The sequence below is a fragment of the Lissotriton vulgaris genome, chromosome 9 (assembly GCF_964263255.1).
Source record: "Lissotriton vulgaris chromosome 9, aLisVul1.2, whole genome shotgun sequence".
NCBI lineage: Eukaryota > Metazoa > Chordata > Amphibia > Caudata > Salamandridae > Lissotriton > Lissotriton vulgaris.
In genome coordinates, this window is record NC_141697.1 from 1,239,972,042 (window position 1) to 1,239,984,780 (window position 12,739).

Below are 12,739 nucleotides of genomic sequence, written 5' to 3' on the forward strand. Positions count from 1 at the left end.
TGGAAAGACACGTCGTAGCAGTCCGATGACACGGAAACAGGATCCTGTGACTTGATTTGTATGTTCTTTAAACAAAAGTGCCTTATCGAGCCGCACACCGAGATTTTTTACGGTCTGTTTGGGACTTGGTGCTGGTTCCAAATCCAGGGGCCACCATTCTGGAGACCACAGGAGCGTGGCCTCCCCGAACAGCATGACCTCCGTCTTGCCTACGTTGCACTGGAGGCAATTTAAGGCCATCCAGTCCGATATTGCCCTCATTCCGCCTGCAAAGGATTTGTGTATTGCGGGCGTGAGGGTCTGAAAGGGGAATAAAAGCTGAGTGTCGTCAGCATACGACACCGGGGTTAACCCATGTGCTCTTACAATGTTTGCCAAGGGGGCCACATACACATTGAAGAGTGTGGGGCTTAGAAATGAGGCCTGTGGCACTCCCTTGGTGAGCTTCCTTGAGATGGAATGATGGGAGCCCAATCTGACTCCTTGTAAGCGGCCCGAGAGAAAGCTCTCCAACCAGGACAGAGCCGCACCTCCTATGCCCACCTCCCTCAGGCGACCGAGAAGTATCTCATGTGACACCGTGTCAAAGGCAGCGGATAAATCTAACAGCACCAGAATCATGGAACCCCCTCCATCCAGTGACATCCTGATGTTATCGGTCACTGAGAGGAGGGCAGACTTGGTGCTGTGATTCACACCACTCTGCAATGCATCACTCCACTCTATGCTGTTTCACTCTGCAGTACTCCTCTTCACGCCACTCAATGTATGCCACTGCACTCTGTCACTATAATCTACAACACTGCACTGAACCACTCTACTCTGCCCTCTAGGCCACTCTACTATGCATCACTTAACTGTACCCCACCTCGCTCTGCAGTTCTCCACTCTACTGCATATTTCTGCACTCTAAATCTTTATTCTGCACCACTATACGCCACTCTAGTCTGCACCATGCACTGTACTATGCAACACTCAGATCTACACCTCTGCATTCTATGATGCTGCAGTGTACACCGCTGAATTCTATGCCGCTGCACTCTACGTCACTTTAGTCTGCAACACTCTATGCCAATGCACTGTGCACCAGTCCACTCTACTTTACTCCACGCGACTACATTCTATGCCACTTCAATACACAACACTGTGCCACTCCTCGACACTCCATGAAACTCTCTTCTATATCACTAATTTTTAGCCATGCTGAACAGCAGCCACGCAGGTGTACAACATGGGTAAAACACATTGGCAAAGCCATTAGCTCTTGCATAGGCCAATGCTTGTTAACGAATGGGGGTTAAAGGAGCATTGCTCAGGTGTTTCGCAATGATCTAGAGCTGGCTGAGAGCTTGAGTTTGTCCGCAGGGTAACAGGGAGTGGAAGTGTGCAAGGCTTTACGGGTAATGCATTTGCAGTCTTGAAGATAGTCCTTGCCTCACGTCAACCATCGGAGAGTTATCAGTAATGTCCACAGTCCTTTTGACTTAGTAGACAATCTGTGCTGCCAACTGTAGAATCGATTTCTCTCGGGTGCAATGGATTTTGGGGAGACCAGTCAGGAGAGAGTTACAGTGGTCTATTCTGGAGAGCTCCAGTATATGAGCAAGAGATTTTTGTGCTTGACCAGCGTAGCCTCTTTCACCCACAGTTCAGTTGCTAGTACAAAGAAGTTCAGTCCGGCTTCATTCCGGGTCTCCCTCCGATGGAAAGACCCATCACAATCACCCCGGAAGTGCACGAATGAGTGACCGGCCAGGAAAGAGGTGTTGAGTGTTGAATAGATGGGCCAACTTTGAATAAAAGGGAAACCCATTGCTAAGAGTGTGTACGGATCGAGGCACTGAAGGGCTGAAGTAAAACAAGATCAGAAACAAAGTGGGTGATAAGTGGAATCCCGAAGAATCCTGTCATCAAAGTCTAAAGGGTTCTTTTTTTAAAGAAATTCATTATTTTAATCAAAAAACGTTAAAGGTTTGCTTTGAAAATGCATTAATCTAAGTTGTGTAACTGTTCCTTTAGCAGATACGAGTGAGCTTGGGCAGAGTGATCTGTGTTTTCACTCTAGGCCTCTCTCTGCTCAGCACCTACCTTTTCCATAACACCCCAGCCCCGGAGAAACCACGCTTGCCCCCTCCAAGCCTGCAATGTATTCAAGGCCAGCTGGGTTGTTCACAAGGCCAGGTTTGGAACAACTTTTTAACCAATATCAAAAGTACTCCAACCCTCCCTCATTTAAGTCTTGTGACTTCTGGAAACTCTTCAATTAACAACAGAAATCATCACCCTTTAATGGCAAACGGTCCTGAGTCCTCGCTCTGGGCTCTTTTCAGCACGGTTGCTCTGTACTTAACTATGCATGCGTACATGTCCATCAGCAGAAGGTTTTCAGACAGGTGGGATGTTTGGTTTGATGGGATCTGCAGTGAGTTCCTCTGTAAATGAAGCAGGCACTGCTTGTGAATGCTGCGTTTACAACCTTTGTAGGGGGCTGTACTTCCTGGTGTGGTGTTGTCCTGTCTTCGTGCTGTTGTCCTGTCTTTGCCCTGTTGTTCTGTCTTTGCCCTGTTGTCCTGTCTTTGCCCTGTTGTCCTGTGTTTGCCCTGTTGTCCTGTCTTTGCCCTGTTGTCCTGTCTTTGCCCTGTTGTCCTGTCTTTGCCCTGTTGTCCTGTCTTTGCGCTGTTGTCCTGTCTTTGCGCTGTTGTCCTGTCTTTGCGCTGTTGTCCTGTCTTTGCGCTGTTGTCCTGTCTTTGCGCTGTTGTCCTGTCTTTGCGCTGTTGTCCTGTCTTTGCGCTGTTGTCCTGTCTTTGCCCTGTTGTCCTGTCTTTGCCCTGTTGTCCTGTCTTTGCCCTGTTGTCCTGTCTTTGCCCTGTTGTCCTGTCTTTGCCCTGTTGTCCTGTCTTTGCCCTGTTGTCCTGTCTTTGCCCTGTTGTCCTGTCTTTGCCCTGTTGTCCTGTCTTTGCCCTGTTGTCCTGTCTTTGCCCTGTTGTCCTGTCTTTGCCCTGTTGTCCTGTCTTCGCCCTGTTCTCCTGTCTTCGCCCTGTTCTCCTGTCTTTGCGCTGTTCTCCTGTCTTTGCGCGGTTGTCCTGTCTTTGCGCGGTTGTCCTGTCTTTGCGCTGTTGTCCTGTCTTTGCGCTGTTGTCCTGTCTTTGCGCTGTTGTCCTGTCTTTGCGCTGTTGTCCTGTCTTTGCGCTGTTGTCCTGTCTTTGCGCTGTTGTCCTGTCTTTGCGCTGTTGTCCTGTCTTTGCGCTGTTGTCCTGTCTTTGCGCTGTTGTCCTGTCTTTGCGCTGTTGTCCTGTCTTTGCGCTGTTGTCCTGTCTTTGCGCTGTTGTCCTGTCTTTGCGCTGTTGTCCTGTCTTTGCGCTGTTGTCCTGTCTTTGCGCTGTTGTCCTGTCTTTGCGCTGTTGTCCTGTCTTCGTGCTGTTGTCCTGTCTTCGTCCTATCTTCGTGCTGTTATCCTGTCTTCGTGCTGTTGTGCGATTCTACAATTCACACAGGATGACGGGCTGGCCGGCCACATTCGCTTTTTCCTAAAGACGAGAGGATCAGTAGGAACTCAGTGAGATGTTTAGTGATGAGCAGGAGCTGGTAAAAGCCTTCACTTGAAGAATGATTAATGGAAGGGATGGTCTGCTTATCATATTGGTAGCTCAAGGCTCCAGAGGCAGGGCTGAAGATTACTATCCTCGAAATATTCCTGAAAGCCGAGAGCAATGGAGCGAGCCGGGCGATGAATGTATGTCATTGGCGGGGCTCTGTTCATTTGGCCGGTCTCTGGTCAGCGGTGGAGCTCTGATCATTGGTCGGGGCTCTGTTCATTGGCCGGGGCTCTGTTCATGGCCGGGGCTCTGTTCATTGGCGGGACTCTGTTCATTGGGCAGGACTCTGTTCATTGGGCGGGGCTCTGGTCATTGGGCGGGGCTCTGGTCATTGGACGGGGCTCTGTTGATTGGCGGGGCTCTGGTCATTGGGCGGGGCTCTGTTCTTTAGTTGGGGCTCTGTTCTTTAGTTGGGGATCTGTTGATTGGCGGGGCTCTGGTCATTGGGCGGGGCTCTGTTCTTTAGTTGGGGCTCTGTTCTTTAGTTGGGGATCTGTTCATTGGCAGGGGCTCTGTTCATTGGCGGGGCTCTGGTCATTGGGCGGGGCTCTGTTCATTTGGCCGGTCTCTGTTCATTTGGCCGGGCTCTGGTCAGCGGTGGAGCTCTGATCATTGGTCGGGGCTCTGTTCATTGGCCGGGGCTCTGTTCATGGCCGGGGCTCTGTTCATTGGCGGGACTCTGTTCATTGGGCAGGACTCTGTTCATTGGGCGGGACTCTGTTCATTGGGCGGGGCTCTGGTCATTGGGCGGGGCTCTGGTCATTGGACGGGGCTCTGTTGATTGGCGGGGCTCTGTTGATTGGCGGGGCTCTGGTCATTAAGGCACTTGGATATGTTTTTCATGGTATGGACGATGCTCTGGAGGGGTAGACCGACGTTCCTGCTTGGGTTGGGGTCGCTAAGCTTTAGAAGTCCTTGCAGTCTCTCCCCTTGGGGCTGTGTGTATATCATCCATCAGCATGAGTTTAGGCCGCATTGTACCTGCATTTGATGTAAAGTCTTAAAAGCTGACGGTATGTGGCGAGAGTGTTGCCACTGAGCATGGTCGGCCGAATGGTTCTGTATTTTCTTGTCTTCTGGCAGTGTTGACCAGCAGCTTGTTTCATTGTGGGCCATCAGGCATTCAAAGTGTTGGTGGCTAAAATAAATTGGCACTGGTGGAAGGTCTCACACAGGGTCACTTGCACCTTTGTAGCTGTCCTTCGCGGTGGGTGTGGCATTGATGACCAGTGGTACATCGCTACGGGTGCTCCCCTGCATACCCTCACACAGTAGAGTCCGTTTGAGTTTATTCTAGAATGGATCCCGTCCAACAGGAGGGCCGTACCTACCAACAGCTGATACTTATTGGTGCTGATGTACTGCAGCTGGTGATATACGATGTCTTACGTGGTGGTCCTACCACAGAAGAAAGTCATTTGCATTTGCATTACATACATAATTCATGGTTCACTTGTGCGAGAAAAGGCCATGCACCATCTCTGCTAGGGTTGCCCCATCGCTGCAGGTCAGGAGGTTAACATGTTCAACTGTACTTTCAGGGATCATTTCGGTACTGTTTAACTGATGAAATGTTTGAAAGTATCTGTTCTTCGCTGACCACGAGGAAGAGTTATAGTGTTCTCTTCTGAGCGTGAAGCGAGTGGACAGTGTTGCATTCATGCAGCTGTTGTTTGCTATTGATAATACGGGAACTTTAATCCCAATCCTTCGCAGACCAGCAAAAACAGCTCTCATCCATCTGTCCCCAACCCTTTTTAGGTCTCGCCTAGCAATGTCGCGCATGCGTTGCACGCCTTGGCGAGATGTATTGTCATCGGTTTTCTGTTCGGAAGGGAGACAGGAGATGTGCACGTGCCCTGACAGGCGATGTACACATGTGCGGCTTGTAGCGTTTGAGCACATGGCAGGCGGCTTGTGGCGTCTGAGCACATTGTGCGCATGGCGCGCATTCACTTTCTGTCCCCCCCCCCCAACCCCCCATCGGCTCCCGATAGTCTCGGCTGGCTCTGCCTCATTCCTGGTGGTGACTCACTTTCTTTGTGTGATAAGTGGCCGTGAAGTGGGACAGCTTTGTAGAACTTTGCACGTGTGTTGGGAGGCAAGGCTCGAATCGGCACAAAGCTTCTCCTCGTCTGCATCTTTTTGGAAGTTGCTATGGCTTTGAAGGTCTGGAAAAAATTCCGAAAGAGTTTAGGATTTAACCATTGCTGGCTGTGTAAACCTCACTTGGATCCACTGTTTCTGCACTCCCGTTCCTGTTAGTTCTTCTGGAAAAGTTTCACTTGTCTTTCTTCCTGTCCTGACATCTGTGGGAAGAATGAAAGTAGTTATTAACCCCAACTTCCGCTTTCTTTAGTTGTGTGAGTCATGAAATATTTTGAAATATCATAAATTCTGACTTGCCTCATGCTTCATTGCAAGACAAAAGAGAAACAATTGATGGACGGAATGCAGAACTAATCAAAACATTCTCCCCCAGTCAAAAGACTGCAAGACAAATTTCAAAATCCTGACGTTTTCCAATGATTCAGTGGCCATCACAGGATTGCCCGGGTTATTTACTCGTCTGTTTGCAAATGTTATCCCCATCGTTGGCAATAGCAGTAATCGACGTTCGTCAGGAAATGTGATATATTTCCAGTTTTTCCTCTGAGCTGCAATTCTGACAGATGGGATTGCAACTGGAGTTCATGTCCATGCTTTGTTCTGCAGTCTGCGTGATGCAGATGTTTCACTGGACTGTGTGTGTGAGGAGACCTTGCCAGCTGCTTGTGCTGCACGATGTGTGTAAGGCTAGCCTACACTCCTGCTGTCCCTAAGCTATATGTGTTTTCTGATTGGGGAACCTTTGCATACTGCTGCTCGTGGTGCTGTGTTCATTTGTGCTGGAAGCTTGCACTACAATTCTCGGTTCCGGGAAGTCACTACTGTCCCCTATACTGTGGTGTTTAGGGAGTTGCATTGAAACTGCCCAAACCGTGGCATCTCCTCTGTGCACGTTGTGAACCCTGAGACAATTTTTCACTGTACAAAATCCAAATTTGTTGACTTTGTAAATACGTGGCGTGGGTGCCTTTGGCATTAAGGTGCTAAGTTCAATATTCGTATGCAATTAATCTAAATGGAACTCCTTTACACAATGGCGATCCTCAAAATCTAGCAGGGTTCTGGCTCTCCTGGACCTTTGGTGGACACCCTCGTCCTGATAAATGCATATGACCATTCATTTGCACCATGGTTGGGAGGTTGGCCAGAGGTTGTTGATAGCCGTGGACCTGACTCCTTTCGAGCACATGTACTAAAGTGTACTTGAAAATAAAAATAAAAGACCATGTTTATTATTTTCTGAGTTCAAAATTCCATTCTCTTTTGCCCTTATCCAGGGCTTTAAGTAGGATGAAAAAACTGGAGAGGGTGGAATCTCTCAAAGGGGCGTGGTCAATGTAATTAAGGGTGTGGCTTAAAACACATAAAGCTAAAAATCTTTGTTTAGCACAGTGTGCCGTCCGATTTGTATTTTGCCGTTTGTCATTATATCCAGATATTTGATACAAGTCACATCACACCTACAACAAGTCAGGCCTTTTGGCTTGTCAATGGTTGTTAGTTGCATAACGTAAATAAGCAGCAACTATGGCTTGTATATAATATTGAAAGAAAGCTTCCACTTAAAGCCCTGCCCATATCCTCCTCGTCTCTACACATTATAAAGAAGTCCTTGAGTGGCAGTGAGCTGTATCTTGTTCTTTGTTTGGGCAGACACAGCAGGAAGCAGTGCTAGGGTCTGTTAAGTGAAAAGTTGCCTTTCAGTACTTCTTTATCTTTTGATATAGTTTGTTTCTTGTGAATCTTCTTCTAACACTAACCTTGTTCCTAAAGCTAACACTCCTTCGAGCCAGACCTAAAATGGGATGTTTGCTTTTCAGTACTCTGCATCTGGACTGCCTGCCCTCCGCCTCCTGCCCTCCGCCTCCTGCCCTCTGTCTTCTGCCACCATGATCACTCCAGCTTTTGACCTGAGCCAAGACCCAGACTTCCTGACCATCGTCATTAAAGTCCCGTATGCAAGAGTCTCGGAGCTCGACCTTTACTTCGAAGGGGAGGATTTCAAGTTTTACGCCAAACCTTACTTTCTGAGGTAAGTATCGCATTGTCTAAGTAAAGGGGTTCTTGTGATAATTCTATTTGCTGTCCCGTAAGGCAGCTTTCATGCTCCCTTTTAGCCTGTTCTGAGTGCAGGTCAGAACAGCACCCCCCTTCTATGAACTGACCCTAAAATTTACTCGAACTGGGGCACAAAGTGGCCTGAAAGGAACATGAGAAAGTTTGTTTCGTATACCTGGCTGGTTTTACATTTGACAAAATACTCAGTGCTTGTGTAGAAGCTTCACTAATAACTTGGAGAACATTGAGAGACAGTCCACATACATTCCATATATATATTTCTCAATAAATAAACAAATTCATTTAGTTTTACTGCACTTGAATACCTTTATAAATATTCACATTTCACAATAGTATTTTATTCGTGATTAACCCACAGTACAGAAACAGCGCTCATTGTCGCCACAGACAGCATTGGTGTGATCCTTCACAGAGGAGACACACAGCCCTCATTCTCCTGAACCTCTCTGCAGCGTTTGACACAGTCTCACACCCCATCCTCATCAGACTCATGCACTAGATTGGCTTCCGAGGACCCGCTCTCTGCTGGGTCTGCGACTTTAACAGATACAACACAAGCTGTCAGGTTATTACTTTACAATTGCATTGCCAAGGTTTGTTCTCTCCATGAATCCCAATACATGGGCTGGGTTTATTAAGAGTTGGGTCTCACACACACCTCTGAGGAAATGCTGGGCACTATGTTTTACCTACGCTGGCACAGACGACAGTTTTTATTGGAAGATGTTTGCCTGTTTTAGCCTTCATTGCCTACTCCTAGGTGGTGCCCATGCAGTATATCGCTAGTAATAATCGGTATCTAATGTATCCCACCACTGTTAGAATTGGAAGAGGAATACCTCTAAGGGACTAGGTCATTTTTCAGGCACTAAGCCGACAACTGTTGGACACTCAGTCCTACACGTTCCACTGAGCAACCAGCATAAAATACAGTGTAACTTTGCTGGAAGATCGTTAATCGTACCATATGGTTATCATCTAGTATTGCTCAGCTCTGCAGTTGGCGCCAAAAATCTGCATCATTTTTGACCTTATAACAATGACCCTAATAGAGGTAAAGTAACATCTGGCCCCAATCGATGGTGTGTGATATGGATAAACTATGAAATAGCTAGATTTATGGTAACTTTCTACATAGCCCATAATGCATCATTAATGTCAAACATGGTGACTCTGTATAAATAAGTGAAACTGACAATGGACTTACGTTTACTACCGTGATCAGGAACCTTAGTGTTCGAAACGCGTAGGTGGAAGAAGCCAAACCGGTCAATAAATTGTAACTAAAATCCCAAGAGGAGTGCGGTGTCTTTGTAATGAAGATGTTTGCTGCTGCCAAATATTGCGAGGAGGTCCTGACCTCGCCACCGGCACCAGCTGACAGCCGCTCCCACGCTAAGGACATTTTGCTTTAAATATATATTATATATATAATGCATTCGCCGCCATCAGAAAGTTGACCAGGTGAATAAAGGCTTTCTTTCCTGTTCTCCTCTGGGCTTCCGCTTCTTCTTTTGGTTGGGGCACTTCTGGACATATTTGTGCGGTTGCCAGTAACACACTTTGGAAGTCCCTGCCACGCTTGGGATCCGGACTTAAACTGGAACTTTGCCTCGCGGCACTTCGTTGTTTCAGGTATGGAATTGTCCGGTTCACGCCACCCGCACTGAATGAGAAGAGCAGTGGAGGTATTGCACCTCTCTCGTGGGCATTCTGCATTCGCAATTCAGTCCCTGCACTACTGACTTCTGGTTCGGGAGGCTGTGGCAGTTTGAGGGGACCCGAGGGGAGCCTGATTGAACTTGGGTCAATTGGAAATGACATCTCACCCTGCTTTACGAGTTCCTTCAGCATTTTCAACTTAACCCCCCACTAGATCTTACTCACTGTCCTGGGCTGCCTGTATAACAAGGCACCCTGGGAGTTGTGGTCCGGAGAATGGAGAACGGACTGCACCTGTTGAGTCGTATTATCATGGGGGAGGGGCGAACTCGTGTTCACCATGCAAATGGGAGCAGGGAGGAACTATACTGATAAGTCATGCTGGTGTTGTGCGCTGACAAAGGCACACGCCGAAATGCATTCGCCGCCATCAGAAAGTTGACCGGGTGTCTGGGCTTCCGCTTCTTCTGATAGATAGATATATATATATATATATATATTTTTTTTCGCGGCAGAGGAAGGGGGTCAAACACCGCTGCCGGAAAACCCGAAGAGCCAAAAAAAAGAAAAACCTACCCTTTGCGAAATCGGAATTGAGAATCTAATAATAAATCTATCAAAACATGAACTCACTGAAGAAGAAACCTCTCTATTAAACAAAGGACTCTCCTTCTGTCCGGAGAAACATTTCAACCCTGTTGAAACAAGGATTGACTTTTACAAATATGTCCGTAAATTAAAATTAGCAAAGATACATGCACGGCAACCAAAACAATCTGAAAATATGGAAGCCTCAACAATCCCCGAGGACGAATCACCGTGGCAGATCCAAGAGGTCCCAGATCTACAAAATATTTTTGGGCTGTTATATGAAGAAGATACATCACAAATATCAGGATCACAACTGATGGAAGAACTAGACATAAGAACTGATCGGAGGATCAATAGCGGATTGAAAAACAAATCAAAATTCTGCCCCACATTATCACCTGGCAACAGAATTGACATGTTTTCTGAAGCGGTAATAGAAGAAATAGACAAACTTTCAAACACTCGTAGAAAAATAACAGGGAGAATCTAACCAGCAAGGAAAGAAATGCTATAAAAACATTGAATGATGACCCATGCCTTACAATAAAGCCGGCAGACAAAGGCGGCAATATTGTCCTAATGGAAACTAAAAATTACGTTAAAGAGGCAAATAGACAATTAAACAACCCAACCAACTACAGCAAATTGGAAAAAAGTCCTATGAACGAGATGGTGTTACATCTAAATGGATTACTAGAGAACTGGCAAAAAGAAGGATTATTGTCTGAAGATGAGAAAAAATTTCTTACAAATGATTTTCCAATAATCCCAACGATCTACTTTCTGCCGAAAGTACATAAGACATTGATTGATCCACCAGGGAGACCCATTGTCTCATTATGCTCTAGTCTATATGAAAATATCTCACAATATGTAGACCTATTTCTAGCCCCAATTGCGAAAAGTCAAAGCTCGTACATTAAAGATACTGGGGACTTTTTGCGAATATTAGAGAATATCTCCTGGAATGAGAACTATTTGATGGTGACAATTGATGCAGTCTCCCTTTATACTTCTATAAAACACGAAGTAGGTTTAAATGCGTGTCATTTCTTCCTAAAACAAAGAAATATCAGTAACCTTAAACACACAGAAATGCTAATGGCAATGATCAAATTATGTCTTACCAACAATGTGTTCCTATTTAATCAACAACTTTTCAAACAAGAATGTGGAACTTCGAAGGGCATCTCTTTTTCACCCAACAATGCCAATACCACCATAGGCTGGTGGGAAAAAACCATAGCATGGGACCCTTCAAACCAAGCTGACCTAGAGAAATTGATCTTATGGGTTCGCTACATCGACGATTTGTTTTTAATTTGGAATGGTACTCAAACTGAATTTGACTCTTACTATGCCAAACTGTGTAATAACAATATTGGATTGAATTTCACATACAAAACTAGTGGAAAAGAAATTGATTTTCTAGACTTGAAAGTTTATGTAGAAGATGAGCAAATACATACGACTCTATTCCGCAAGGAAACTGCAACCAATAGTATCCTACATGGGACTAGCTTTCACCCTCAACCATTACTAGCAAGCATCCCATACGGCGAATTTATTCGCATGAAAAGAAACTGTTCAAAAAAGGAAGATGCAGAAATCAAAATTGAGGAAACAGCTGAAAGATTGAGAACACGGGGATACAGTCAACAAACTTTGGAAAAGTGCAAAAAGAAAGCTGCCAAGCAAAACAGAACAACAATACTCATTCCAAAATTGAAAACCAAGGATCCTAAAGGACCACCACGCTTCGTAACAACCTACAACAAAGAAAGTGGAATCATAAAAAGCAAAATTAAAAATATTGGCACCTGATATCAGGGGACCCTGATATTGGAAAGATAGTAGGAACTGAACCAACGATAACCTACAAAAAAACTTCCTCACTCAAGGATAAACTGGTACATAGCCACTTCAAAGAGAAAAAGACTAAAAAACAAAGTGACTGGCTAACAGACCAAAGAAAAGGATTTAAAAGATGTAATGCTTGCAAAGCTTGCAAAATTGGCCTCAATAAAACTACCTTCGAAGAAACTGATGGAAAAAGTTTCCCAATCACCGAAAAAATAAACTGTTCATCCACACATGTAATATACATCATACAATGCAAATGTGGATCCAAATATATAGGAAGTACGACCTGTGCCCTTAAAAAAACGAATTCTGGAGCACATTAGAGCAGTTAAAAACAAAGACATGTCTTATGCTACTGCCAAACACATGGCAACCTGTCAAAAAAGTGACTGGAGGGCCATGTCGTACTATGGGATACATATGATTGAGATGGATGAACGCGGAGGTAACAGAAAACGTAAACTACAACAAACTGAATCAAAGTTCATCATTAGACTTAAAACGAAAATGCCCAGAGGGATGAACTTTGACAAGGAACTTTACGTACATTTATAATAACATCAGTGACTGACCTAATGAACTGCAATGGTTAAATATGTAAAAATATGATCTATCCAATCGGGTACTATACCCAGTGAGATGTCATAAACATATGATGGAATACTGTTGACTTATGGTACTATACCACAAATGAAACTATTAGTTGGACACTGTGCTGTTTAAGAATTAAGTTAAACCTGTCACTATTGCTATAACAGTGAACTTATGATTAACACAATGTCAAGTACCTAATGTCAATAATTAAGTGCTTAAATTGCTAATGTCATAATCATGTTAAA

The 12,739-nt window shown here is 45.3% G+C and overlaps 1 protein-coding gene and 1 pseudogene across 1 annotated transcript in view; both read left to right on the top strand.

The window, feature by feature from the left end:
- The first annotated feature begins 5,121 nt into the window (after positions 1–5,121).
- LOC147693159 (small nucleolar RNA U3) lies at positions 5,122–5,327 on the top strand (annotated as a pseudogene).
- Positions 5,328–7,534: 2,207 nt separating this feature from the next.
- SHQ1 (SHQ1, H/ACA ribonucleoprotein assembly factor) overlaps positions 7,535–12,739 on the top strand; it is a 149,104-nt gene continuing 143,899 nt past the window's right edge. Inside the window, exon 1 of the mRNA XM_086939579.1 lies at positions 7,535–7,737. Within this exon, the coding sequence (XP_086795705.1) occupies positions 7,595–7,737 (143 nt within the window). The 5' untranslated portion in view covers positions 7,535–7,594. The remainder of the gene's footprint in view (positions 7,738–12,739) is intronic.